General features: G+C 42.5%; 1 protein-coding gene across 3 annotated transcripts in view; it reads left to right on the plus strand.

Annotated features, from left to right (window-relative positions):
• Positions 1 to 20,558, plus strand: part of DAPK1 (death associated protein kinase 1) — a 132,926-nt gene extending 112,368 nt beyond the window's left edge. For all 3 annotated transcript variants that reach the window (XM_006263189.3, XM_019478155.1, XM_059724833.1), the window contains 6 exons: positions 2,931 to 3,119; positions 4,730 to 4,927; positions 11,682 to 11,820; positions 13,507 to 13,627; positions 17,003 to 17,191; positions 18,114 to 20,558. In XM_006263189.3, coding sequence (XP_006263251.1) covers positions 2,931 to 3,119; positions 4,730 to 4,927; positions 11,682 to 11,820; positions 13,507 to 13,627; positions 17,003 to 17,191; positions 18,114 to 19,349 — 2,072 coding nt within the window. In that variant the 3' untranslated portion in view covers positions 19,350 to 20,558. The remainder of the gene's footprint in view (positions 1 to 2,930; positions 3,120 to 4,729; positions 4,928 to 11,681; positions 11,821 to 13,506; positions 13,628 to 17,002; positions 17,192 to 18,113) is intronic.
• Positions 20,559 to 27,103: the final 6,545 nt, after the last annotated feature.

A 27,103-nucleotide genomic window follows, 5' to 3' on the forward strand; every position in this document is an offset into this window, starting at 1 on the left:
AGACCAGGTCTATAAATTTCCTGATTAGAAAGAATCCGGGTTTTCTATTCGGAATGGAAAAATTGGGTAAAATGTGGATTTCCTCTTTTTAAAAAGGGAGACCCAGATTTTCTCCTTTTTAAAGGAGAAAAATGTGGGTTAAGGAGGGTTTCCCCCTGCAGGCTGGCAAAGTTCCAGCCTGAAAGGGGCTGGGGGGAGGAGGAGAAGGGTAGTCAAGCAGGGTTCGCCATGTGAATGTATGCATGCACTTGGCCACCAGGCAGCCTGGAGAGCAGCTCCCACAGGTAAGTCGGGAGGGGGGGGGGGTGGAATTGAGGCCCCTGTAGGGATGGAGGAAACTGGGCAGGACTGGGGATGCTGCCCAGCCAAGGCAGTGCATGGGGCTTGGGGCCCGGGTCTGGAAAGCATGGCCACAGGACCCCGGCAGGGAGCAGGATGGGGCGGGGGGGACTGGCTCCCCACTGCTGCGCGCACTCCCAGGCTGAGCACATGCCCTCCAGAGTTGTGAATGGGGGGCAGGTACAGGCTGTCTGCTCTAGGCTCAGCCTGCCCGCCCTGCTGCCCTCCCTGCCAGGGCCTCTGCAGTCCAGCAAGCAGGACCTGGCACGGCAGCGCAGAGCAGGGCCAGGAGGGGAAGTTCGGTGCCACTGCTGCAAGCCCCATACTGCCATGGCAAGGCTTCCCCTGCCTGCCCAGCAGCAGCAGGAGGCAAAACCCCACACTGCCACCTCCAGTGTTGCAGGGAGGGTCACAGGGTGCCTCTCCATGGCAGCACAGGACTCCTGGTGGTGGTACGGAGCTTCTCCACCCAGCCTCACTCTGCCCTGCTGCACTGGGTCCCATCCACTGGGCCATAGAGGCCCCAAAGGGAGGGTAGCAGGTTGGGGAGCCCAAGCCTGCAGTGGGCAGCCCTCACTTGCCCACCTCACAGGCTCCTCCGACTGTGCTGCCCATGGAGGAGGGGGAGCTGGGCTCTACTCCCCACCGGGGCTGCAGCAGCCGCCTTCTTCCATGGGTGGCAGCTGGGGCTTAGATGCTGCTGCTGGGGGCAGGGGTCTGCGGACCTAGGTCCTTGGCCCCATAGCCTTGGCCTTTGGGGGCCCCTTCAGCAGGGCTCGGGTGGCAGGGGGCTGTGGATGGGGAGTGAGGGGCACCAGCATGTCTGAAGGGCTGTGGTTTGGGAGTGAGGGGCAAATGGCATGGGGAGGGCACCGGCATGTCAGGGCTGCTCAGCACCATAAAGTATTGAGTGGGGACAACTGGACCTGTGTCCTGGTGGGTGAAGGGGGCAGGGGGAGCTCTGATTTTTTCCATCATAAGAAAACCCAAAATCAAACACCAAAATGTATAGGTATTTAAAATATATTTTACTGTTGTGATTGAGGCACTGGTAGGCTTCCAAACTGCTTTAAAATTGTAAATGTAAATATTGTGTTCAACTGATACCTGTGTGTGTGTGTGTGTATGTGTGTGTGTTTCATTTTAATTGCGAATTTTGGAGGTTTTAATCGGAGAATTTATGATTATTAAACAGAGAAAACCAGGATCCCTGCTAATTAGGTGCATCAAATCTAAATCCATAATATTAAAATGAAAGTATGATAGCCCAATATATGCTCTTTCTTCGTAGCACTTTAGTGTTTGCTTTAAACTTTTAAATGAAGAGCATTCTGTACAATGTAAAATAAAATAAAACCCGATACCACTGCTTGCTTTAGGTACGACAAATAACCTGAACAGGTGGACATTTTAAGCTGGTATAATTCATACATTGCATAACCTTTTGTGGTTAACTTGGTTTATGTAGTTCAGAAGTTTTGATTTATCAAGTGTTTAACGTATATCAATATAAAGATCTAACTAATATAGTAGAAGGGCAAATGTAGAGGGCGATTTATATTGCTGACGTGTTTGTTTTTTTTAATGGTTTGCATAACCCAGCCCTCCATATAATACAGAAGGAATTCTTTCCTTTCTCCACTAGATGGGGCTCACTGTTAACTATGTTTTCCTTCCCCGTTCAGTTTATCTGCTAGCCAGTGTGAGATGCAGTTATCAGAATAAGATTATGCTGGTTTAGTTTATCAGTTGAATAGCTATACATGTGTACAACACGTATGCACTGATTATATATTTATATGCATATCCTATAAAGTTGTAGCACTTTTGTTCCAGTTGAAGGAGAGCTTTTGTCACTAGACAAGCCTCGACAATTGAACACTTTCGCTCCAGAGTTGCATTTTCCTTGGTCCAATATTTCCACTGCACCTGTATTTCTTTGAAGTGTTAACAATCTACATGCCAGCCCTGGCATTTTGCTGTTTCTGTACTCAGAATAATCATATGTATGGTATCTCTGGTTAATGTAAAAAATGAGAAGTATTTGCCCGTCCCATGGATACTCTTGAAACTGAGCAAATTGGAAATTGTCCAATAGTTTCTTGTGGGGGGAGACCTGGAAGTGTTCTCTCTTCACATGTAGGGTAATATCAGCAGAGAGAAAATGAGGAAAAACTCAGGTGAATTATGTTTTTTTCATTTTTTTTTTCTTGCTATTTTTCTTCCTCTCTCCTTCTGTATCTCTTGTGTGCATGCATTCTTTCTTTTGCTCTCTTCCCTCAGCTCTCTCATCCCCTTTTAAGGCCTTTTATGTCTAATGAGACAACTCAGAGCCATTTTGCCAAAGTGCTGAATTGGTTCCAGAGACAGGTATTTTCTGGTTGCCAGGAGCTCCTTTTTAAATCTTAAGGAAGTGAATTCCACATAGCTACTGATGTCCTGGGTGCCTCTGGTAGGAGAATAAATAGTAATAATAATGATGAGGATGATAACGAAAATTTCATGCCCAGCACATTCATTTTGGAATCATCTGGTTGTAAACTCTTCATGCCTGGTAATCTCCTTTTTTTTTCTTTTCTTTCATGGCCCAGTTTCAGTGAGCATCACAAATCTTTATCCTGGTTGTGAAAATGTTAGTGTGAGAAGTCGGAGCATGATGTTTGAGCCAGGCCTCACCAAAGGGATGTTAGAAGCATTTGTTTCACCATCTCACCACTCGCACTGCTCAGCAGATGACCAGTCTACCAAGGCTATCGATGTTCAAAATGCCTACTTGAATGGTAATTAATGTACTGCATTATCGTGATTAATTCTATGTGACATCATAGTGTTGTTTTTAAATATTATAATTGGCGTTACACTGAACATGTCTAGTAGCTCCACATACTTCATTTTTTAAGTTACATAAATTTTTTTATAGATTATTTTTTATTATATTAAACTATAGTAAACTTGTATAAAACCCATGCAATTAAATTGAATACATCAGAAGCATAAGATGAGTGAATGAGCATGTGTCTCTTGGGCTTTTTTTTCTTTAAGGTGTGGTGGGCTTTAGATTGAAACTCAGGACAAAAATTTTGTTTTGAACCAGAAATTATGTGTATGCCATCATAGCCATGCCAAATGCCTTATGAATGAGTAGTCACTGGACTTGACCAAAAGAGTTTATAGCTGAACTTTTCATCTTTTTGCCCTATAGTAGATGGTACAATCCTCTCAAATAAAACTCTGAATAAAGGTAATATTTTAATTCCCATATCAGTTCTTTCAAGGCTGTGTGGGGAATAACCAACCTTTTTTCTTTGAGACGAGAGTATACTTATAAACCTAGCATGTACACAAGCATATTTTTGAGATATCGTTGCCTTGTACCCTGAGAAACCAATACAAAGTCAACATTTGGTTTTGTTCCAAAATAATGCTCCCTTTTAGCGCAATCATTTTAACAGGATTGGATATCAAACATCTCCCTTTGCACATGTCTTGGCATAACTGAAAACTGCACATCTGAGTGAATTCTGAATAGTTGTTCTCGTTAACATGTCCCAACTGTATTGTTTGAATAGGCAAACCCCTCTGAAAATGAGAAGCGACAATTCTGTTGAAAAATTTCACTGCACAGTTAAGGCTTCTAGTTTTTTTAATCAAAATTTGCTACCTAAAAATAATACAAGTGGGTATGCCTTCAGCTTCACTGAGGAAGACTAGGGGTGACTCAATGTGAGAGAATGTAAGAAACTAACAGACAGTAGAAACAGATGTCAGGAAAACAGTGCAACAGTACCTGTGTTGTTTAAAATGCTCATATACAAACAACTGTGATTCTCAAAGCCTATTCTATCTGCCTCTTAGGAATACAATATCAATAGTTTCACTTTTATATAAACCAAAAAGGATTGTTTTCTGAATAACCTTTTTAGTGTTTTTGATGCTCACTGTTATACATCAGAAAAAAGGTAATCTGAGAAATGTTCAATTTTATTTCTAGAGGTGAGAGAAGAAACAGGAGGCTGTGTTTCTCCAGTTCTTTACTGCTAGATTTTGTTGCCTGAGAGGTATCTATCACTTCTGTAGAAGGCCAGGACCAATTTAATTTGTAGTGCACAGGATTTATGACATTTACATATGGCTACCTCCTGTCAGCCCTGGAAAAGGATTTTCTCCAGGTGTAAACAGAAGAGTCAGTGCTTGAGCTTCTCTAAAACCCCTTCAGTTTTCTTGTTTCCCTTTACTGCACAATTTTTCTCCCCTACCAGTCCCAGCATTCAGAGAGAGAATGTGTCCCATCTAGCCCATAAGACATCGCCAACATCTGTCTGCCATTGTGGATGAAGGGTTTATATCTGGTGGTTTACCTATTTTATACCTGTCCTTTTTTTTTTTATAGGAGTTGGTGATTTCAGCGTGTGGGAATTCTCTGGGAACCCTGTATATTTCTGCAGTTATGATTATTTTGCTGCAAATGATCCTACTGCAATTCACATAGTGCTTTTCAGTCTTGAGGAACCTTATGAAATCCAGCTAAACCAAGTGACCTTTTGGCTCAGTTTCCTGAAATCACTAGTTCCAGTTGAGGAGCCCATAGGTATGTTACGCTCTGTGTTTATACACGTTAAGTGGGGGGGAAAAAAAAACTTGATACTTGATTCCTCTGTAAAATCTACACAGTGAGTCCTGTCCTGTCTTTGTTCATCTGTATCATATTACATTCAACTTTTAAATACAATTCTCCTGCTAAGGTAGTAGGCCACTGCAGAACAGAGAGCCTTACTATGGCTTTATACACTATTTTGACCCACTGAAGTTACCCTGGCACTTCAGTAACATGGTTTTCTGATTTCTCCCTAGCAGCTTAGCTTGGATCTTTCTTGTCGAGTCAGATATTTGACACGCTCGTTAGCTCAGTAGAAGTTCCAGATGCCCTACACCTTTTAAACAAAGTTTGAAAACAATCTTAAATTCTGCTTTTAAATCCAACCCCAACTAAACGAGAATCACATTTTTTAAAGCTCTTTGCATGCTCTGTCCAGACCTGTTTAGCTACAGCTGTGTTTGGGTTTGAAATTTTGTTTTCTCAACTTTTTTGTGTATCAGTGTAAATGGAGTCCAATGCTTTAAGTAAATGTCCCTTGACTACCTGATCAAATGTTGTTTGGTTTCTAAACAGCATCAACTATCTAATGTTTCCATTGCACATGTAGCTTGGAGTGAGTTAGTTGAGATTCAAACCAATTGATTTAATCCTCCCTTTATTTTTTTAAATTCACTTATTTTAGGATAACTAATGTAGCTTTTATTGCAATGAAGCATACATTCACAGGCCCTTACTGTTTAGAAAACACAACCCTCACAGATCTGTCTTGACTTCATCAGCCAGAACTGTCATAGGTCGCTAGAGCTACATGGGGAAGAACACCTGTTAAATAATAAAGCTACTGTGGAATCATCAGGCAAGGGATATCAAAGTGTCCATTCCAAGTTAAAATATCTACATTCTTTCTACCAGGAAATATTCTTATTCACAAAACAAATGCCAGCTGTCATTGGTTTTGCTTCCTCCACTTCAGGCATCTAAGGGGCTGTTCATTTCCATTTAGGATTAAAACAAGGCTAATTATTATAAGAAACAATATATATATATTATAACAATATAATTATTATAAGAAACAATATAATTATTATAAGAAACAATATACAAGAAGTTCAGACAGTAAAAGTTCAAGAATTTGCAGAAAATATAATATTGAAGCCCAGTTCCCTCAACCTCTCCTCATAAGTCATGTGCCCCAGCCCCCTAACAATTTTCATTGCTCTCCACTGGACTCTCTTCAATTTGTCCACATCCTTTTTGTAGTGGGGGGCCCACAACTGGACACAGTACTCTAGATGAGGCCTCATCAGTGATGGGTAGAGGGAAATAATCACTCCCCTTGATCTGCTGGCCACATTGCTACTAATGCAACCCAGTATGTTGTTAGCCTTCTAGGCAACAAGGGCACACTGTTGACTTGTATTCAGCTTATTGTCCACTGTAATCCCTCCAGTCCTTTTCTGAAGAGCTACTGCTTAGCCAGTCCGCCCCCAGCCTGTACTGGTGCATGGGATCGGTCCAGTCCTTCAATTTGTCTAGATCACTCTGGATCCTAGCCTTGCCCTCCAGCAGATGTTACCTGTAGACTTTCTGAGGGTGAACTCCATCCCATCTTCCAGATTGTTGATGAAGAAAGATATTGAACAAAACCAGCCCCAGGACCAGCCCCTGGGCCACTCGTCTTGTTGGCAGCCAATATCAAGTGATCAAGCCATTGTTTACTACCCTTTCAGCCTGACAGTCCAGCGAGTTTTCTATCCACCTTACAGTCCATTCATCCAGCCCATACTTCCTTAGCTTGCATGTGAGAATGTTGTTGGAGACCATATCAAAAGCCTTACTAAAGTCAAGGTATATCACATCCACTGCTCTGCCCACATCTACAAAGCCAGTTATTTTGTCATAGAAGGCAATTGGGTTGATCAGGCATGACTTCCCATTGGTGAGTCCATGTGACTGTTGTTAATCACCTTCTCCTCCGAATGCTTAAAAATGGATTGCTCGAGGACCTGCCTCATGATTTTTCCAGGGACTGAAGTGAGGCTGACCAGTCTGGAGTTCCCTGGATCCCCCTTCCCTTTCTTAAAGATGAGCACTATATTTGCCCTTGTCCAGTTGTCAGGGACCTCTCCCAATCACCCAGAGTTTTCAAAGATAGTGCCCAGCAGCTCTGCAGCCATATCAGCCAACTCCCTTAACACCCTCAGATCCATTGCATCTGGGCCATGGAATTACACATGTCCAGATTCTCTAAACTATCCCTAACCTGTTCTTTCACTGCTGTAGCCTGCTCACCTTCTCCCCAAATTGTGCTGCTAGGTGCAGTAGTCTGGAAGTTAACCTTGCCCATGAAGACTGAGGTAAAAAAGCATTGAGTACTTCAGTCTTTTCCGCATTATCTGTCATTAGATTGCCTTCCCCATTCAGTAAGGGACCCACATTTTCCCTTATCTTCCTTTGCTGTCATATTTATAGAAACCTTTCTCGTTACCCTTCGCATCCCTTACTAGCTGTAATTCCAATTGCACTTTGGCCTTCCTGATTTTATCCCTGCATGACCAAGGGAATACTCTTCTACTCCTCAGTTGTTTGTCCAAGCTTCCACTTCTTGTAAGCTTCCATTTTATGTTTTAGCTCACTGGAGAGTTCCCTGCGAAGCCAATCTGGCATTCTGCCATGCTTGCTAGTCTTCCTGCACTTCAGGATGGTTCATTCCTTTACCCTCAGTAAAGTTTCTTTAAAATACAACCAGCTCTCCTGGACTCCCTTACCCCACAGACTGGCCTCCCAGGGGATCCTGCCCATTAGTTCCCTGAGTGGGTAGAAGTCTGCCTTTCTGAAGTCCAGGGTGTTTGTTTTGTTGTTCTCCATCCTTCCGTTCCTCAAGATCCTGAGCTCAATCATCTCATGGTCACTGCTGCCTAAGTTGCCTTCTCCTAGCACATTCCCCACCTATTCTTTCCTGTTTGTGAGCAGCAGGTCAAGACGAGCACAGCCCCTTATTGGCCTCTCCAGCACTTGCACCTGGAAGTTGTCCCCAACAATCTCCAAAAAGTTTCTGGATTGCCTGTGTACTGTTGTATTGCCCTCCCAGTAGATGTCAAGGTAATTGAAGTCCCCCTATGAGAACCAGGGCCCATTATTGGGAAACTTTTGCTAGCAGTTTGAAAAAAGCCTCATCTATCACATTCTCCTGTTCTGGTGGTCTATAGCAAGCACCCACCACATCACCCTTGTGGCTTTCCCCTCTGACCTTAACCAAGAGACATTCAACAGGCCTATCTCCATTTTTGTACTGGAGCTATGAGCAGTCATAGAGCTCTTTTATATAAAGAGTGACTCCTCCTCCTCTTCTCCTCTGCCTGTCCTTCCTGAACAGTTTGTACCCATTCATAACAGTACTCCAGTCACGCGAGCTATCCCACAAAGTCTGTGGTATTCCAATCGCATCACATGTGCCACTGACTTCCAATTCTTCCTGCTTGTTTCCCAGGCTCACAGACGCATGAAGTAATTAGCCAATTGCCCTGCTTTCTCAGAAAGAATGAGAATTCTTCCCCCATTGCCCCCTCTTGCTTGTGCTTCCTCCAGGTCACCTGCCTCCCCACTTACCTCAGGGCTTTGATCTCCATCCTCTGGTGAACCTAGTTTAAAGCCTTCCTCCTTAAGTTAGCAAGCCTATCTGCAAAGATGTTCTTCCCTCTCTTTGTCAGGTGGATCCCATCTCTTCCTAGCAATCCTTGGAACAACTTCTCATGGTCGAACTTTGCTGGCAACACCAAAACCCTGCTGGCAACACCATCTTCCTAGCCATGCATTGATCTGCAGGATACATCTGCTCCTGCCTGGGCCCCTTCCCTTGACTGGAAGGATTGAAGGGAACACCACCTGAGCCCCTGTCCCCTTCACCCTTGCACTCAGAGTCCTGTAGTCACTTTTAATCTGCTCTGGGTTGCCCTGGCAGTATTATGTGGGCTGCCCATGTGAATGAGCAGCATGGGATAGTAGTCAGAGGGCCAGATAGGTCTTGGTAATCCTTCCATGACATCTTGGATCCAAGGCCCAGGCAAACAGCAGACCTCCCAAGACAGTAGGTCAGACCAGCAGATGGATGCCTCTGTCCCCCACAGAAGGGAGTCTCCAACTACCACCTCCTGTCACTTCCTCTTGGTGGTAGTGGTCTTGATATTCCCAACCTTGATCCCAACAGAAAGTGCTTCTCCTCCTCTATTGCTAGGGCTCCATATCTGTTCTCCAGACAAACTGTCGCAGGGATGCAAAGGTCACAGGCTTACAGTTTCCACCTTTCATGAGAGTCCATATCCTCTTCCTTCTCTAGCAGTGCCTCTGGCAGTCATTCCTCTGCAGTCCTAGAGCTCTCCTCCAGGATTGAGTTGTTGAAGTCCTCGTGGCATAAGATGCTTCACAACCTTGCCAACTTCTCCTGTAGCTCTCTTGCCTGTTCCCTGAGAGACACCACCGTAAGGTACCGCTCACATCACTGGCACTCCCCCACCTGGCTGTCATTGGAAGGAACCTACAAACCAGAGTCTCCACAGAACCAAACTAGGACCTGGGTAGAAGCCTCAATGGCAAGCGGTCCTGGCAAAATAGATGCCTCAGGTGCAAGCAGAGAAAGAGCTGGCAGTGGCAGTGGCTTAGCATTGCAATTGTCCTCCAACCGTTTCTCGGGGTTTCTTAACCCACTGACTCTCTGCCCCTCTTTCCAAGTAGACCTTTCCTAGCAAACTCCCCTGTAAGCTGGCTTGTTCTCTGCTCCTTGGTCTTGAAATGTTCCCTTTCCCCTGCTAACTTGCTTCCTCTCACCAAGCTTAGTGAAGGAAGGCGAGAGAATTTCAAACTCCCTAGCGAACCCCCCTTGCTCTGGACTCTAGTCAAGTAAGGGGCTTAAGTATTGGTCTAACTGCTGAGTTTTAGCCACTTATAGGTAGATTAGTTACTCTTAATCAAAGAAAGAGCTTACCTTTAAAAGATCCCCTTCAAAGAGGGGGGCAGCAGACTGACCTGTTTGCAAATTGCACTGTTTGTTTGCTCCCTGGTCGCTGGGAGAGTCATCTTTTATATACCTGTTTGGGCCTAGATTGGCTTCCCCCTTGTTAGGGCTTTTGTCAGAGGTAAGCAGCAATCACCCAGCTAGCAGCAATCCCAGCTGCTCAGAGCACACACCCAAACATACAGCCCATAAAACAAACACTCAGCGAGCTATGCATACAGCCCTGGCTCGCTCACCTTCCTGAGTAGGATCTGGTGCCTAGCTTCTGGTTCCTCTTCCCCTTCCTCCTCTTGTTCCCAGTAAACTCTTTGCAAACTTGAGAGGGTCCATCCTTCTTCCAAAATAATTAGCACTATATGTAAAGAGCTTTCATCGAACTATAACCAATAATTATGCAGCTTATCCATTGCTGAAAATCCTTAGGCTGCAAACAGATGTCCCTGCCCCTTGTTACATCCCAAATGTGTGACAGTTCTTAGTAATAGCTTGTGCCACGTTTTTGTAGTAGGTGACTCTTTTCTCAGTAGGTGAGAGCACAAGCAGCTCTGAGTTGACCACGCTCTCCAGCCACCCCAGGCAGGTACTCCCAGGACTTCAGAGACCTGATTCTGCAGGATTATGGCCCCGAGTGCCTAGGTGTGACCCAGAGCACTCCAGGACAACCCTGTGCTTTCCCTGCTCTGCACTTGCAGATAGGTGCCACAGGATCACCAGCACTCAAATCTAAGATGAGCTCCCCCTCCCCTACCATGTCAGTTGGAGAGAAAAGCATCATCTTGGATTCAAGTAAATTCTCCATTCAGTCCTTCATAAAAACCCAGGAAAAAGCTTGGCAGCTGTATGTTTTTATATATTCCTTTAAAGGTTATAGAATTACAGAATGCTAACTTTTAATTTGTAGACATAAAGGACTTTTGTGCATAATGGATCCAGTTTTGTTGATCTTATTCAGTCTTCACTGGATTATTAACTTTCCACTGAAGTTGATTAAAGTTAAACCAGAGTAAGGATGGAGTGAAACTGTAGTGGACCTGGTGACTTGTAAATTTGGCAGATTTGTTTTTTGTGTCCCCCCCAGAAATATAGTTGAGAACAGGCTGTTTAAATGTGTGTTCTGTACTGTCACTTCATTCATATGCCATTTGTATCTTTCTCTTTCTCATTTTTTTTCATGGTTTCCCAGGCTTTCCTACTTAACTCTCACCTAAATTGAGAGTTCATTGTTTGTGTAAGTACTGTACAGTAGCATTCATACTACTGTATGAATGTTGTAGATTGTCTGTGTTTTGTTTATAAGATGTTTCTGTGGTACTGAAGACCATACAAAATATTATCAGGGACCCATGCAAGAAGCTACTGTTATTGACTTAAATGTTTTTTTTTCCTAACAAGTTTTACAGTATGTAGTTAATAGATGATACATAGATGGTCTTATTTAGTAACAATAATTTATCCTGATTTTTAAAAAAAAAAGTGAAACATTATAGCAATTCTAACATTATTCAAAATTGGCCAAGCATTCATCTAGGCTATCTAATGAACTGTAAGCAAGATCATATCAACCCTAAGTTAACACAGAAGCATGACAGGTTGCTTGTGAAGTTGGCCAATGCATTTTCACAAGCAACTAATATGTCAGGAGCATAAAATTCATCTCTGCTCCAATGGTACAATAAGAGTACACTCTTTGTGACATCTCTTCATTCTGGGTGTGTATTTTTCTTTCTCATGTAGCATACGGTGGGAAGCTGAAAAATCCATTGCGTGTTGTTCTGGTGGCCACCCATGCTGACATTGTGAACCTTCCACGCCCTGTTGGAGGAGAGTTTGGCTATGACAAAGATATGTCATTATTGAAAGAAATCAGAAATAGGTGAGAAAAGGAGACTGTAGTTTTTTAAAGTTTTAAATACAATATCTGGATGAGAAATACTAAGGCTTGCTGTCAAATTAAGAGGTATTGTTGGAATTAATATTAAGTGGTACACGCATAAATAAAACTGATGCTTTAGAGCTGTTCTATATTGTAACTGATCTAGATATTTTCAGTGTAAGAGTGAAACACTTGGTGCTCAAAATGAGCAAGTCGCCTTTTCTCAGTAACTTTTACACTGCTGAGATTAGAATATGCCCCAAACACCAATACTAACAGATTGGATTATACATTAGTTCCGTAGTATTGTAACAGCATCAGAAAAATAGATGACTGTTCAGTGCAGTTGTACTGCATGGAAATGATGGAATGAGTTAACAGCAGAATTTTAGTCTTTACCTTAAATTGTAGTCAAGATGCACAATAATTTTTTTAAAGTATTGATTGTGTGGATTTTATATATTCTAAAGGGTTCTGTGGCAATATGGATGATATGAGCCTAGAGTGTGAAAGAAGAGAATCAGTGTATTTGGAAAGGTCTACTGACATCCATTGTGAATTCTTGGAGAGAATGAAAAGGCAGCATTTAACTGTTTTCCCAAATTAGACCCCAGCAGATGTTACACTTGAGACACGATTAGTCTGTTGTTCATGTACAGGCAACCCCTGCTTAATGCTGTTTCGCTATCTCACTCATTTTAAATGGATACTTGATTCCACTTAGCGCTCAGCAAGTGTCGTTATAACACTCACAGTCACCATCTTGGGTCATCAAAAACTTTTGGTTTCGCTTAACACTCGTTTTGCTTAATGCTCTTTTTTTTTTTCAGGAAACAAGAGCACTAAGTGGGGGTTGCCTGTTTTAAATAGTAATCCAGCCATACATTCGGGCAATTAATGGTGTCACAAAAAGGAAGCCAGCCCCCAAAATAATACACTTTTTTGGGATCATGGATTAGATCTCATCGCAACTTTTAAATGAATGTCTGTCAATGGCCTTTGTCTTAGAAAGTAAAATAAACAACATTCACAATAAGTTCATAAGGGAATACTTTCTTGCAAGCCACACTTTACACTTCTATTCTAACATTTAGCACAATGTCCTGCTCTACTGAAATAAGCAGTGATTGGGTACCGGGGTACAACTCTTGGAGTTGCAACCAATAAATATATCTCATTGCTATGCTTGGAAAAAGGGAAAAGAAATGTTAGCAAATATTAAAAGGTGTGAGGGTAATGGAAAAAGTTGCCTGTATTAAACCAACATCCAAACTATTTTAAATAAAAACTACCAAGCGGGATGACCTCATATTTATAACAAAATGTATATTTGCCATTACCTGCAGTTCCTTTGTTCTGATCCAAGTACCTCTTATCTCAGGAACACTATTTTTCCTAGGGTTTTTTGTTTTGTTTTTAAGTGAGTGATATCTGCTCTTAGCAATTCTGTTTACCTTGAATAAAATACAAATAATTAGTAACTTCTCTCCTTTTAATAATTCTCCTTTCATAATAACCAGACTTTAATTTTTTGCACTTTCTGTTAATTTTATTTTTATGATTCCCTTAAACTAAAGAGAAAAGAAAAAAAAGTTAATTATTTTGAATAAAACATCTGGATAAGTAAATTTTAAAGTTTGGTTTAGGACTATAAATTAATAAATGAATGTATCGGCTGTTTCTTAGGTTTGGAAATGATCTTCAAATTTCAGACAAGTTATTTGTTTTGGATGCTGGAGCATCTGGCTCTAAAGATATGAAGCTTCTGCGAAATCATCTGCAAGAGTTAAGAAGCCAAGTCATTTCTGTAAGTAATGTGCTAATGTCAAAGAGCCCAACTGCATTTGGAACTCCAATTTGAGGATATGTTGGGAAGTTTTTCTGTAACAGGACTCTCGGGGCGCCTATACACATGCAGCGAGGCTGCTCCAATGTGCTATAATTACAGCGAGTCAGAGGAGACGTGATTAATTAATTAATTCTGCTGGAGCATGGTAATTATGTGGCAGAGAGCATGATAAAGACTTCAGCGTCTCATGTATTAGCTCCCTGCACTGAAAAATGGTGGCAGCGGCACTTTAAAGTTCATTTGACAAGCTTTAGTTAAAGCACCCCCACCACCATTTTTCAGCATGGAGGCACTGATACACAAGACACTCTGGATGCTTTCATTAAAGTGGCTCTTGGTCCATACATCATGGAGGTCTGGGTCTTTGAAGGGAAGAGCATTCCCTGATGGCTGTTCACAGACACATTTCAGTTGCTAGTGAACTTGCAGACCCTTCTATATTCAAAAGATCATTATCATATCAAATAAGGCTCAAAGTTTGTCTGCCTATCCCAATCATGCAGTTCATCCAATAAAAGATATTACCCACAAAAAATATTTCCTTGCAAGTATGGAAATGATTCCATTATTTTACATTTGAAACGCCTTTTCTACTTTTTCTTTTAAAGATGCAACCTAACCATCAGTGTATTATCAGTGATATATTAATTCATTTGAACAGGAAGTCTTATCTAGCACTGCCCAAAGTGAGAAAAATGCCAAAAGTAAAAGAAATGGAAACAGGAAGAAGTAAAACCTCTTCATTTCTTATAGTCAAAGATGGCAATTGTAAGTTAGGAAGAAGATTGTGTTTCTTAAATATTTGACAATACTTCTATTTAGACGTGCTTTTCTCACTTATGTGGCTTTAAAAGGTACAATGCCTTAATTCTGCATTGAGTCTCACAGCACCTTGGTGTATATCATTCCCAAAAAAAGTTCTTTAACCTTTGAGTTGTTTTGATGGACACTTTATTAACTACAAGTTTCTAATATACATTTCAGCAGTACTTCAGTGCCACTTTGTCTTGCTGATACCTGTAAGGTTTCCAGTTAACATCAAGAGCAGTTTCAAAACTGCTTTATCCCAGAAATGACAACCTACCGCTTTGCAGAGAGAATTCTGGCAAACACCAGTTCCCCTGAGCAGCTGTCAACTCTTGTGGGAGTTTTTTAACATAGTCAGGTCTCAGGAGGTGGGACTTGTTACCACAGTGTCAATTAGCCTTGCTAACAGCAGCTTTAACAGGCATGATGATGAGAGGAGGGTTCTGACACCAGAGCCTTGTAACATTTGCTACATTAAGATTCCCACTGGCATTAGCATCTGTTCACTTCCACCAAAGGAATTCTTTGTAAATTTTCCCAGTGTAAATATGAACTCTTTGCTCCTGCTATTACTAGTTTGTGTTCCACTCTAGTAAGATGTAAATTGTCTCAGATGAGGATTAATAACTTTCAGTGATTTAAATATTATATTATTTGTAATATCACAGCTAGATGTTATGCGTAATATCACATACAAGGCAACTGTAGTGGGCAAGATATTCCTTAAGAAAAGTTTGTAGCCTGAATTAAGGTCCATAAAGCATACATATATAACAAGAAGCAGTTCATTTTGAAGCACTCCTAAACAGTACTGGACTCTTTCAGGGCTCCCTTTGGAGTGCTTCTGCCATTTTTAGAGTACTGGAGGGGGCCTGCAGAATGCATTTACTGTGCAAGGAAGTAATGCGTGCATCATTGCATGCCAGGGCAATACTATTGCTTGGTTGGAGATAAATTAATTGGTAATGTGTCAATGTTTCTAGGTGCATGTTCTAAAATAAGTTACTTTCAAGTTGGAGCAAGGTAAAATAATCAAGGTTCTGTGGACCTATGGCAAATTGACTGAAGTTTTGTCTGGGACTTTATTTTCCAGCAGCAATACTCCCTAAGTTCTGTAGGAACTGTGCAGTGTCTCTATGGACATTTCAAAAGGAGGCTTCATCTGACTAAAATAGGTCTGTCAAACAATTTAAAAATGTGATCGGAATTAGTTGCGAGACTTAAAAAATAGTCGCAATTAATTGCAATTTTAATTGCACAGCTAAAAAATTGAAATTATACACAGAAAAAAACAAAGTTATGCAAAATTATGCAGGTACATTGTATGGTTAGGAGGTGGGGGGTGGAATTTGTGAAGGTGTCAGGTGCTGTGGGTGCGTGTATAGGTTTTGGAGCCTGGGGGAGGTTCCCACACACCCTGGCAGGATGTGGGGTGCTGTGGGTCAGGAGTGAGGGGCAGCAGCAGGGCTGGGGGTGGGCTGTGGCTTGGGAGTGACAGAGATGTGCACGCGCACACAGACAGAGGTGCGCACACATGGACACACACACTGCCCGGCAGGTAAGTCTGTGGGAGGGAAGAGGGGGCTCACATTGAGGCCCCCACGGTGAGGGAGGGAGTGGGGCAGAGGCTGGGGTGAATGGGGCCCCAGGGCCAGGGTGTGGGTCATGGGACAGAACTGCAGGTGGTTCGTCCAGGGGCACAGGGGGCCTCCTGCCGTTCCATGCATGCTGGGGGAAACATAGGGGGTGCCTAGGGGCAGCAGTGATGGCAGCAGAGTGGAGCCTGGGGACGGGCTCCAAAACCACGTACACAATTAATGTGTTAAAAAAATGAATTCAAACAGTGATTAATGCATTAATCGCGAATGACAGCCCTAGAATAAAATATGCTGACTGCATTACAAGTTCGTTGTCCCTTTGGTGCTTGTCTTGGTATTAAATTTCCTGTTTTATGCTACCCTCAATCATTCAGCTTTGTGTGCTGTAGATTTTTGTATATAGATACACAGTTGCACTGTAGAAGTTGTCATGGCAGAAGCTGCTGGGGCTTTTAGCAGCAGAGAAGTGGGGTGGAGGGTTGCAGCTTAATGAAACTAGCTAGATGTTTCTGTTAAAATGATCAAGAAGGAAATGATCATTTTAAATTGTTTTGGTTTTCAAGTAAACCCCCAAATGAATGGAAGCAATTGATACCACTCACTCAAAGACATTATTTAAGCTTGTCAAGAGATTTAGTTAGAGCATGTGCTCCCAGGTATACTGGGCTCACGTTGTAAGACTTGTCTTTTTATTTGTGATGATGACCAGAAAGTTGTTCTTAAACTGTCTTGCAAAATTGAAATGTCCATCTCTCCAGGAAACAAAGAACTGGAGGGGTCTTTGATCCATCACAGTCAGACCCTGCATTCTGTTCCTGTGAAGTTTGCAGGATGTTCACAGCAGCACTTTCTGAAAAATATAATCCATGTGTTTAACAACACATCAGAAGTAGGTCCCTAAATTGATAGTTTTCTATGCTTTTGTTAGATGTGTCCACCTATGACTCACCTGTGTGAAAAAATAATCTCCACCCTTCCTTCTTGGAGAAAAATGAATGGGCCCAACCAGTTGATGTCATTGCAACAGTTTGTATATGATGTGCAGGATCAGCTTAACCCACTAGCCAGTGAAGAAGATCTACGGCATATTGCCCAGCAGTTGCACAGTATAGGAGAAGTAAGTGTTTTTATTCGAACTGCATTTCTTTTTGTGATGACCTACTTGCAGTTTCTGGAAATTCTGCATGACATCCAGTTAAGCTTTGCCCATTTGGAAGAAGAGCATAGGCTTTGTATCTTTTATTCTGTTTAATTGAAAACAATGAAGAAAATCTGAAATGACTGAAATTGTGAACTCTGGTTTCTGGTATTGGAATGCTGCATAAAAAATGCAACAAACTGCTGCTTAGAGGAATTAAAAAAAAAAAAAAAGGAAAGTGTGTGTGTGTACATAGAGAGAGAAAGAGAGAGCCAGGATGCCTTGTCTTGAAGGCCACAGTGAATTAAACTAAATTTGAATAAAAATCCATATAACAAGCTGTGTTAGAGTAGATATTCTGATTTGATTTCCCATCCTGCCTTATCCCAACAATATTGTGTAGATATTGCAGTCTGAAAGGTGAGAGTAAAAATGACTGAATAGTCATTGCAGGTTTGTTTGATGCCTAAAATTGTTGGCCTAGCTGTGCTATTTAAAGATTGGAGGTATGAGCAAATCTCACACCTGAATTACCCCCCGCCCCTCCCCCCCAAAAAAACAAAAAACTTAGGTAGATTAAGGCAAATTGAGGGGTGCAGGAGAAACTGCAGTTTACTCCAAAATATTTTTGTCTGTCCATAGAAAATTGAAGTGCATTTAAAAAAAGCATTTCTGCTAAAAGAGTATTGGAAAAATCTGTGAACCTTATTCTCCCAGCAAAAGAAAGCAAATCAAGAAGCCAGATCCTGCATAAAGAGTACATGAAGGGAACAAACCGCATTGTTATCTTTCTGCATTTAGTAATTTAATTACGCAATTGCGTCATCATGCTATGGAAAGAGTAGATCTGCTGTTGCCTTTACTTCATAAGATAATTTGTAACTTTCTTCTTTGCCAACAGATTAACATCATGCAGAGTGAAACTGTGCAAGATGTAGTGCTCTTGGATCCTCGCTGGCTCTGTTCTAATGTCCTCGGAAAAATCCTGTCTGTAGAGAACCCAAAAGCCCTACATCATTACAGAGGTCGATATACAATAGAGGACATCCAGCGCCTCGTATCAGACAGCGGATGTCAGACAGTGGATGTGGAAGAACTGATCCAAATTTTAGATGCCATGGATATCTGTGCAAGAGACCTTTGCAGTGGAACAATGGTGGATATTCCTGCCCTGATCAAGACAGACAATCTTCACAGGTCTTGGACAGACGAAGAGGACGAGGTCATGATTTATGGTGGTGTAAGAATTGTTCCTGTGGAACACCTCACCCCATTCCCTTGTGGAATTTTTCATAAAGTTCAAGTGAATCTTTGTAGGTGGATTCACCAGCAAAGCACAGAGGGAGATGCAGATATCCGTCTGTGGGTAAACGGATCAAAGATTGTGAACCGGGGAGCTGAGCTTTTAGTGTTGTTAGTCAACCATGGTCAGGGCATAGAGGTTCAAGTTAGAGGACTGGAAACAGAGAAGATCAAGTGCTGCCTGCTTCTAGATTCTGTATGCAGCACCATTGATAATTTAATGGCAACAACATTACCAGGCCTTCTGACTGTGAAACATTACCTTAGCCCTCAGCAGCTAAGAGAACATCATGAACCAGTCATGATCTACCAGCCTAGAGACTTTTTTCGGGCACAAAGCCAAAAGGAGACATCACTGACCAACACCATGGGTGGATATAAAGAAAGCTTTAGCAGTATCTTGTGCTTTGGATGTCTTGATGCCTACTCCCAAGGAAATTTAGGCATGGATATTCATGTTTCAGATCTGAATCTTCTTACAAGGAGAAAACTAAGTAGACTTTTGGACCCACCTGATCCCATGGGCAAGGATTGGTGCCTTCTTGCTATGAACCTGGGTCTTCCTGATTTTGTTGCAAAGTACAATGCAAATAATGACTTCCTTCCAAGCCCAGTGCATGCCCTTCTGCAGGAATGGAGCAATGCTCCTGAAAGCACTGTAGGTATCCTGATGTCTAAACTGAGGGAATTAGGGCGCAGAGATGCAGCAGACTTTTTATTGAAGGCATCGCCTGTATTCAAAATCAGTTTAGATGCTAATGGCCAAGAAGCCTATGCTTCGAGTTGTAACAGTGGGACATCTTATAATTCAATTAGTTCAGTAGTGTCACGGTAAGAACAGAAGTTTTGCATGGACATTATTTCTTTCAAACTGCAGAAAGTATAAAAGTTACAGTATAATAGAAGTTCTCTATATATTAATTTATAAGCTTCTGTGTGAAAGGATTTTTATCCTGCATCAGCACCACCTTTTTATGTGAATAATCTTTCTACTTTTAACTGTGAACTGTTGCTTTTTACTTTAGCTATTAAAAGGCTGGTGTTCTAGTGTTCTACAACTCTTGTTTCGGATATACAATGTGCTGCTGCTTAATACTGCCATTTTAACTTGGAAGGCTAACTTTTGGAAGATGTACTATTAACTGATTTTTAAAACATTTCAGTTTTCCTAAAAAGAGAAAAAATTGCACATTGATCTAAAATGTGTATTTCTTACTCCCTGTTTCTTCCTTTCACCATGTCCTCCGCTTAACTTTTATATTTGTAGGATGGGAGGGATGGAAAGCCCAACAACATTTACATCCAGTTTGCTTGACTTTAACACCATATTTATAAATGAAAAAGTGAGTGCCTTTTGCAGAAGAGGGTGTGGTTGAATTGAATGATCCTGTTGAAATTAAAAGACGCTACCTCTGTTTCACTTAAACTATTTGCATGCTGGTTGTTGCAAATGGCACTTGCCTCTGTCTTTTTTCTGTGGTTTAAGACATTTGATAATGAGTCTGTACAAAGAGTTTTCACGTCAATATGGTGGGTATTGATGCATAATATTTAATCAGCTTCGTTTTTAGTTGGACCATGATTTATTTGAAAATCTATTGAAACCTACCCACTGTCACACTTCATTATTTCAACACATCTCAGGTAAAAGATCACATGAATTGTGGAGTTTTCAAAGACACGTGCAAAATGCTAAATACTGCAGAATAGTATTGTATAGCTATCAATTGTCGTTTGTGCATAGCAAATGGTTTTCTGCTATTAGATCCTTGTTTGCTTATTTCCTCTACTTGAAGATTTTAAAAAAGGAAGCAAAGTTTCTTGCAACGAGAACTTTAAAACTTATGAGGGAACAAGACCCATTCTTCTGTTCAGAAAAGCACGTAAAATTAATGGTGCAATGTGCGTGCATGCGTGTGTGTGTGCGTGTGAGTGTGTATATACTGTATGTATATATATTAATACTATTTTTCCTTAATCTTTTAAGATGTAGTAAAATTTTAAAGGATTTTTTTACAAATAAACTGTTGCTTGTTGCATCTTTTTCATTACTTCTTCATTTCTCATCACCTTCACATTTTCTGTCCCACAAAAATAAAGTCACGTTTGTGGGGGGGGGGGTTGATTTTAGACTTGCAAGTCTTGCTCATCGTGGTATTGAGCTGTTCCTTTAAGTTCTGAATACCTTCCAGTCCACTCCACTCCAGCCCCACTGCAGTAGGAGTGTGGGGCTTGGGACATCTTGCAGTATGATTCTGTAAAATAACTAAAACTCTGTGAGGAAGGGAAAATATTTTTGTTTTTTTACCTGTAGGCTCCATACAATAGATGAAGTATGCTTTTCTTTTTCTTTTAAAAAATAAGCCAAAGGAGTCAAGCAAAACAACTTTTCCTTTTATCTGCACATACATGGAATAAAATAGAAAATGGTGGGTCTGCCATCAAGAGCAGCATCCCAACATTATTGAGTCTCCTCCAGCTGGCAAATGGGGAACTCTAATAACAATTGATTGGCCTTTATATTAATGGGCATAGTTTTTTTTCTAATTTGACTGTTCATTACTGGATGAGTTGGAGTTCTAGGACTTAGAAACAACCAGCAGTCTTAACAAGAATTTTTTTTAATGCATCTTTGCACTATAAAAATTATCCTTATTAAATTCTATATTATAAACAGCTTGAACACCTAATGGTGTATTTACAGAATGGTATTTAATGCAAGTTTCTAAGAGAAGTGGCTAATGGTCACAGTGGTTAGAGGCTTAGGCTTTGCCTATAGATGAAACTCTTTGCTTACAGAGTTTGCCAGTATAGATAGTGTTGTAAACCCCTCAAGTAGGAATCCATCTTATATTAGCAAGAGTGCCTTATTCCCTTACATTTCTTTAAATCATTCCTGAAGAGAATGAGCAATACCAGCAAAAGGCTTTTTGGCCAATATAACTGTGCCTACCCCAGTGCTTTTGAAAGCATGGTTGTGACACTTAGGAATGTGCTTTGTTTTCACCCTTTTTGGATCCGTGTACCCCTGACAGCCGGATGCCAAGCAGGGGAGAGGGGTGGCGCGTGGCCACTGCATGTGACCTTCCCCTGCCTTCTGCATCTGACCAGGCAGGCAGTGCTTGCGCAGCAGCGCAGGATAGTGCGTGGTGGCGCTCTGTCCCCACCCACCCACGTGTACCTCCCTAGCTGTGTTAGCAAAACCTTTTAAAAGTACAGCAAACGTTGGACTCTAGGCAAGGCTTTTCAAAACTGCTACTAAGCACAGCCATAATTAATCAAGATAAAAGTACTTTCATGTGAGAGCCATGTGCTTGATGCCTGACTTTCTGCCAGTGGGATGAGTCCCTCAATGAGTCAATGAGGCGCAGCCCTGCGTTAAAACAGTGCATATTTTTTGTTCTCCATTGCCACACCAACAGATTTGAAAATGGATACCCAGAGTTGAGGACCCGCAAGATATATATAACCTTTCCTATTCCCTTCCCTCCCTGTTCCTATTCTCTGGCAGTGATTGCAATACCATTCACCCATTTATGAGGTTCTCACACCTTCTTGTATTGAGCCTCTTCTGCATGTACCAATTTCCCTTGACTTCATTCACAGTATCCTCTAGAGGTATGTGAAACAGCATCGTTCTGCTTCGACTTCCGTTTCAAAGGAACGGTGTTTCGTTTAGAGTTTTGTTTCATTTTGAAATCACTGTTCTGTTTCTTTTCATCAAAACTGTTGCTGTTTCAACGCTGTTTCACCATTTTGCCGTTAGGGTATAATGGGGAATCATAAAATGCAGCAGGCAGGTAGATTGGGGGCTCGCCCACACCCCCGAGATGGCTGCAGGAGCTGTACCCCCGATCTGCCTGCCAGATGACAGGAGCTAGGTGCTGCCGCCTGGGACCGGCACCAGGAAGATTGGTGCTGCCACTGGCCCCAGGCGGCAGCATCCGGGTCCTGTCATTCAGCAGGCAGATCGGGGGTACGCATCCCCGGGAGGACTACAAGACACCCCAGCAGCCCCCCCCCCCCCCCCCCGGGTGCAGGCGAGCCCCTGATCTGCCTGCTGGATGTGAGGAGCCGGGTGCTACTGGCTGGGACTGGGAAGATCAGTGCTCCAGCCTCCAAAAGGGCTGCGGGGGCTGTGCCGGAGTCCTCCCAGGAGTGCATGCCCCCGGTCTGCGCGTAGGATGACAGGAGTCGCATGCTGCCTGGGGCCAGTGGCAGCACCAATCTTCCCAGTGCTGGGTGCAGGCTGCACCCAGTAATGGTCTGTCATCTGGCAGGCAGATCAGGGGCACTGGAGCCAGTAAGCCTGGCTTCAAAACTCAAAATGTTTTGAAATGTTTTGAGTTCCCTTGTTTTGTTTTGTTTTGAAGCCGTTTCAAAGGCTTTTGTTTCATTTCGATTTAACTGTTTCGAGCTTGAAACGCATCGAAACAGCTTCGAAACGAAACACTGGGCAAAATTTTGCACAGCCCTAGTATCCTCAGATGTCTGAATCAGAGACCACTTCAGTTGCCCTAGGGATCAAGATGACTTGTGTATATAAACATAACTAGATGTTACATGCCTAATGCACTCTTAGATCTAGGCTATTTTATTCCAATTACTTGCTTTTATTCCCCTTGACCTCTTTCTAGGTGTTTGGCCTTTTATCCTTGGATTGTTTGTTCTACATTTCTACCACTAATGTATCTTCCTTAAGCATTTAAAGAGAGCTTAGCCCATAGTAAGAATGTTTGTTCAAAAAATAATAATATTCAGGCACCTAAGTGTTCCAATTTCCAAAAGTACTGAGCATCCAGTAACGGTCAGCAAAACCATTGTGTGCTCACACTTCTAAAAATTTGGGATACTTGCCTGTGCTAAACCTTCTTCCTTATTAGTGCCACTCCTAGTTTTATATCTCTTGCTACATAGATGGTATTTCAGAATCAAGTAACAATGGGAAAGGACTTTCCTACCCCATAATTGGGGACCTACTTAAATTACGGTGAGATGAAGCGTTTTTTGCAGCCCACTCATAGCATACAAAACCAATTTTGTAGGCATTTTGCGGATTGGCGGCGGGGCCTTGTCAGCCCTGTCCCCCCCACCACTGATTGGCCGAGAGGTAAGACTGCATAATTAGCTAATTCTGTGGGCATACCATAACAATTACCATATTATAAATCTAAGTATTACATTTAAATCTAAATCTTTGCATTCCCATAAGCATTTTTGGAGGCGTCGATTCCATGGGAAATTGCACCCAATGCCATTTTTTTGCAGCAGTTGCAGAGATTGCCCTTTTTTTTTGTAGTTTCTGTGAAAATAACAAAACCACAAATTTAATTAGGTCCCTAACCATCAGAAGTTGAGCAGGTTTTCAGGATTGGGGCCTGACACTGTAAACTCTGAGAGGACAAAGAGCATAGATCTGCTGTACTTGACAGCGCTAAGCTAAGATTTAGCTGTTAATTGTTAAAATTATTTTTTTGTAGAATTGTCCAACAGAAAAGTCCGTGGGCTGCATCTGACCCCCAGGCTTGTGATCTGAGCACGCTCCCCACACGGCGTCATCTGTTGCCACCACGAAAGTCTCTAGGCTCTCCTTCTCTCTTCTGGCTTCTGCTTCCTGCCCCTGCCCCTTGGGGGTGGGATGGTGCAGTGCAGACCATGGGGCTAAGGGAGCCTATAGCCAGGCAGCTTGGGGGGAAGTGAGAGACCCTATGTGGCATGGGGGCACCAGCTTGGTTCAGCTGGAGGGGCACCTTCTGCACAGCCGCTGGCCACTCAAAAATGGGACAGGCCTGTGTTAAGGTACAGAGCACTCTTAACTGTCAGTGACTTATTTCACTGACTCAATCCACACCTTGTAGACGAGAGGTTTCTCCTGTTGCTGTGGAGGAAATATTTTTCATGCATGTCTGCTGGCTGGTAGTGAAGGTTAAGAGGGAAGATCATCTACATATGAAGTAGCTTTTCATTGTTCCATCACAGGAGAATATTTTCCCCAAAAAAGTTTGGTTTTTTGTTTTTGTTTTTTTAATGGACTTATACTTCATCTTCCTGAAGCAATGGCCTTCCTAGAAACAGAGCGTTTCTTTCTCACCAGTCGTTTGGTCTGTTGTTCATTTCCTCTGACCCCAGATCTGGGAACATGTTTTGCTGCACAGCCACTTTGATAAAATTCCAAGTAGCAGTAGCACCAAACGGGGGGTTGCTTATTGCGTCATTTCTACAGCAGATGTTGGTAGGTTCAGGAAAGCAATGGAAATGAATCATAGTCACCAGATAGCACTGAGCTGTTTGCTTACAAATCATGTGGTATATTACTGACATAAAGGTATTTATTCATAATTCATTGCTCTGAAGCTACATTTTGGACAGACAGGTTCAGCAAAATGCCGTGGAAACCTCTCTTCTGCTTCTTGATTTAGTTCTGCTCCGATTTATAACAGAAGAATCTTCAAATTTGTAGATTGTGTCAATTTATAGGGAGAAAATATTAGCTTTTAACTTGCATATTAAACAAAAAACATTTGAAAGGGTTAGGCAGCCCTGGTGTGTGTGTGAGCTCAGTGTTTTGAGGATTAGGGCCATTTTTTTAATTAGATTTAATTTTAATGTTCATGGAATAGTTAAAACCTGCACAGTATAAATGCAGACAGAAGTGCAGCTCCTAGCTGTAACTGAGGACGCTTTGCAGGAAGTGTCTTGAGTTGCAACAATCCCCCAAACCAAACACAAGTTCACTAGTGGTTCCAGGGGGGTGGGAATCTAGCTGCTGGCTGCCAGCCTGCGGCCAGCTTCCCCTAGCACCAGCCCCTCCTCCCTCCAAGCCTGTCCCTGTTTCAGAAGGGGAGGGGGCAAAAGTGACCAGAGGGAGTTCAGTTTGGGGGGGTTTTCACCCCGCATTGGTGAGGGGGCTTCAATTCACTCACCCCCATTGCTGGCTGGGGAACCCCTCAAATGAGCTCCCTTTCTCCCATAGGCGATACATAGTGGGGCACATGCCCCCCCCGAGAGTGCCAGTGACCCCCCTGACAGCGAGCACTCTGGCTGGTAAGGGGACACAGAGAGCACTTGTGCCCCCCTTAAAATTGGCTCTGCTGGTGGCCATGCTGCATGCAGAAGTGCCAGTACTTCCGCTGCTGCCATACTGGCTGACTGCTGGGGAACTCTTCTCTGGTTGTGCCCTGCTGGTGCCCCCCCAGATTCGGGGGCCACCAGTTGCCCATGCTTTCCCTTCTCCCATTCTACTTGGAGACTGGCAGGCAGCGCAGATGCAAGTTACAGAAGACAGTATGTTTTGAAATGTCTTCATTGGGATCAAGCCCTTTTAAAGCATTTTGCAGTTATCCACTTCTGTTTGGTCACAGCTGTAGAGTGCTTTCAGGGACCAGATGGGGCAAAAATTGTCGCCTGAGGAGGCACGCGTCATTCATGGCATAAATCACTGTTCTTTTTCTTTGTCTCTTTGGGGTTTTACAAATACCAGACATCAAGCCTTGTTTTCCTGGATATCCGATAGGAATCTAGTGAATTGGGCATAAAATAATTTGTTGAAAATTGTGTTATTTGCAGAGTAGACAAAGGGTATGAATGAATGCTCCCTTGGAGCCATGTCAAAAGGAAAAGGGGTGGTGCTGCAATCGGTGTGCAAGCATGCAGGGGTATAGATGTAGTAAAATCCCTCCAGCTTCAAGTCTGCTTCATCTTGTTAGAGGGGTGTTTCCCACGGTGTGAGGTGTGTCCTCTTGCAGGGAGGGCACGGGGCACAGCACATGCAGAGCCAGGACAATGGAAAGGGAGAACAGCTGTGACATGGAAAGTAGCAGGGCGTAAAAGTGGCTGACTTTACTACAGTGAGGCATAAACCCACAAGCAGTGGAAAATGCTGAGTTATAGCATAAGAGCAGCCACTCCAATCTCCTTTTAGAACTGCTCCAATTGAACGTTTGTCCAAGCCCCAAGTTGCCAGTCTCGTACAAATTCATTATACTTTGGAGAATCTTTTTATTTTGTGTGTGTGTGTGTGTGTCTAATATATACACACAGTCATGTGTAAGAGAATTGATGTCAAGTAGCTTTCAGTTGATACAACCCTACTTGTGAACTGCGAAGGAAAAATTCACATTCCTATTGCTAAGGAAAAATTCATGTTCCAGTGGAACTAACTTATAAACTATCCTGAGATATTCAAAATCTATTCAAATTATTCAAAATAATCCAGAAACTACCCTGACAAGAGCACTTCAAAGCAGGAGTGGGCAACCTAGGGCCCATGAGCCAGATCCAGCCAATAGACATGGGTTTTCAGTGACATTCTGCAGCAGGGAGCTTTGACTGAGAGTGCTCCCTCTGTGCCACCACAGGGACGAGAGCTGGCTGCAGCTGGGTCCTAACACCACCTTCCCGTTTCTAACCTAGGTGGCTCATTCCAGCCCACAGCCAGAAAAGGTTGCATACGCCTGCTTTAAAGGATTGTTACGAATTTATTGGAAATTGTGAGCTGTATGTTGTAAGGATGTGCAGTCAGAGACGGAGCAACACACTTCACTGTATCCCTTACTGATCCAGTAATTCCATTCAACTGAAAGAACTTAC

Source organism: Alligator mississippiensis, chromosome 3 (assembly GCF_030867095.1).
Source record: "Alligator mississippiensis isolate rAllMis1 chromosome 3, rAllMis1, whole genome shotgun sequence".
Lineage (NCBI taxonomy): Eukaryota > Metazoa > Chordata > Crocodylia > Alligatoridae > Alligator > Alligator mississippiensis.